General features: G+C 35.8%; 1 protein-coding gene across 1 annotated transcript in view; it reads left to right on the forward strand.

Annotated features, from left to right (window-relative positions):
* Positions 1-2,656, forward strand: part of LOC103468082 (polymeric immunoglobulin receptor) — a 20,866-nt gene extending 18,210 nt beyond the window's left edge. The window contains exons 6-8 of the mRNA XM_017305816.1: positions 1,078-1,173; positions 1,436-1,473; positions 1,567-2,656. Coding sequence (XP_017161305.1) covers positions 1,078-1,173; positions 1,436-1,473; positions 1,567-1,650 — 218 coding nt within the window. The 3' untranslated portion in view covers positions 1,651-2,656. The remainder of the gene's footprint in view (positions 1-1,077; positions 1,174-1,435; positions 1,474-1,566) is intronic.
* Positions 2,657-2,855: the final 199 nt, after the last annotated feature.

Genomic DNA, 2,855 nt, shown 5'->3' on the forward strand with positions numbered 1-2,855 from the left:
CATTGAATATTCTGAAAGAGTTCATGACAAGTCTTATAATTTAACTGTGAAAGTCTCTAATGTGACCCATTCTGACTCTGGACTGTACAGATGTGGTCTGACTGAGTCTCCTTTTCCTCCGGACAATAAATTCAAAGCTGTTGTTGCAGAAGGTGAGTTTATATTAAAGCTGCTTTTTGTTCTAAATAAATAAAGGACGTTTCAGTCGCTCACAGAGCTGCTGATGTTCGTCTTATACTGAAGTTGAAGGAAAAAATTCAAACTAAACATGTCTKTACTTTTTTATAAAAGTAATTGATYTATATSAATGYCAGTTTCTGCTGGTTTACCTCTTCCAGCCTCAGRCTGGTTGAACTGGGCAGCTCCCAGTGTGAAACTGGTGTTAATGTGATCAGACTGAGATCAGACAGTAACTGATGATTATTCTAACAGCTCTGCTGGATGGAGGCAAAGATCATCACCTCTATAAAGAAGCTGGCAGCTCACTGACAGTCGCCTGTTCCTTTGGTTCCTCTGGAAAAACATTATATTTCTGCAGAGGAGAATGTGAAGAAGAAGAAAACATTCTTATTTACACCCATGGAGTCAGAGCTCAGAGCGGCAGATACAGCATTGGACATAGCAAACACAAATCTTCAGACGTTTTTTATGTGACCATTAAGAATCTGACCCAATCTGACTCTGGACGATACAGATGCCTTTCAAGTTTAAGCTACTGGACAAATTCACATGTGGATTTTAAAATCAGTGTCTCAGATGGTGAGTTAAAGTAATATATACATACACACAAATATATAAGCACTGAGGAGGTTTTTACAATATGTATGTTTATCCTACAGTCTCCTCTGAAACCACTGATCCGTCCCCTCTGGACCAGAAATATGGAGCAACATCTACAGGTAAATCAGTTCACTGTCAGATTATAACTTTTCCACTGGAGGTCGACTATCAACACAACCAGGAGTTTGTTACCTTGGTTGAAGTCTTGAAAAAAGTTTATTAACCCTGACATGTCCATAGTCAGTACCATGATCCGCCTGTAGGTGTCAGTAAAATCCAGCTTGTTAATGTCTGCAGCTCTTCCTCTGATTGTGATTGTTGTGACTCTGGCCGTCGTCGTCGTCCTGCTGTCAGCTGCTCTGATTGTTTCCTACAGGAAGAGATCTCTGAGAGGTGAGAAAGCAGCCGACACACTTCTCTTCATGTTTACAGGTTTTCTGTTATGATAATTAAATAAAACTATAAATGAAGTGGTGAAACATGGCATCCTCTTTTTGTCTCATTAGTTTAGATGCTTTTTAATACTTTGGATTTGTTTTAAGTGATGTTGATTTTTCTTATATCTTTGTTGTTTTTCTATTTCAAAACTGAAAATTTGTTGATCTAAACTTTGATTTTAATAATTCATCACAATAATTAAGTATTTGCTCCACAGGTTTGGAGATGAGAGGCTCTGGCAGCCAACTAATGGAGGTGATTTATTCTAAAATTAAAAACTGGATCAAAATGTTGCATCTGGCTTATGAAAGCTCAGTTTGTCTGATGTTTTATTATTATTCTTTCTAGACTGTCGCCTATAAGCAGAGCCCCTCTGGAGACTTGATTTATGAGAACTTTGAATCTTCCAGCAACAACCAGAAGGAGAACTGATCAGATACACATGGAGCTAAAAGAAATTCAGATTGTGAAAAAACATTTTGTCCCTCATTTCACAGAGAAACTCAGATGTTACATATATAGAGTGAAATATTTCCTTTATTTCTTGTCATTTGGATTATTCTGACTCGCAGAATTAAAACCCAATATTTATTTTCTCAGATCAATAAAAATTATATTTTATCAGAGAGGCCAGTTCTGGAAGTCCAGGCTGTTCTGACTGAACCTTCAGCTCATCTGCGTCGTTGGTTCTGGTGTCTCTCATCTTCCTCTGATCAATACTCCATAGATCCTCTGTGGGTTATTGATCAGGGCAGCTTTTGTTGCCATGTGACTCCAGGTTCAGTCCAGTCCTGGTGAAACTTCCTCAGATTTTTTATTAGTTTTGTTTGATAATCCTCACACCATAATCAGCTGATTAGGATATGACATCATGAGTTTCCTAAATGTAACTTTTTCACAATGTTCATTTTTATTAGATCTACCTGTAAATACTGTTATGACCCAAATGAAACTCTGGATTCAACCTTAAATTCTGGTTCTGCTTAACAAATAATAACTGCCTGAAGAAAAATAAAATAAAATTAAAGAATAATTTGAGTTCTTCTGCTTTTATTTTCTAGAGAAAAAGTTTTGTGTTTAAATACCATTGAGAATTTACTGATTTTAATCTTCTACATTTTCAATTCCAATTTATAAAAATAATAATGATTAAAAAATTTAAGAGAAGTAACATAATGCATTAGTGTATTAGTAACATGCCTCTCTGCATGCGCACTTTTTTGTCTGTCAGATTAGTTTTGTACATTATTCTGTAATCAAACATTTAAATTTTTGTGAATAATCCTCAGCTTTCCTTTTTTTCTGCCAATTTTGCTTTCTGTTGTCAGCTTTTAGCTGTTTTAGTCCCGTGGATGGACGTCATGGTCCTGTAGATTTTTTTTCATGAACGTTGTTCAGATTATAAACCTTAAAAAAATTATCTTTTCCCAGCTATTTGTAAAACAATGATACCAATAAAATTAAATGCTTCTGCTGTAAGAATAACAATAAAAGAAGATTTTTCTTCAGTTCTTGTGTTTTTTATGTAAATGATTCACACAGCAGACACAGATCCACCATCATGCTCTCTGAGGGAAATAAATGAACTTTGACACTAAGTTCAAACAGTTTGTTGGGCCGTCAGGAACCAACTGGGT

The sequence above is a fragment of the Poecilia reticulata genome, linkage group LG7 (assembly GCF_000633615.1).
Source record: "Poecilia reticulata strain Guanapo linkage group LG7, Guppy_female_1.0+MT, whole genome shotgun sequence".
In the NCBI taxonomy this organism is placed as follows: domain Eukaryota; kingdom Metazoa; phylum Chordata; class Actinopteri; order Cyprinodontiformes; family Poeciliidae; genus Poecilia; species Poecilia reticulata.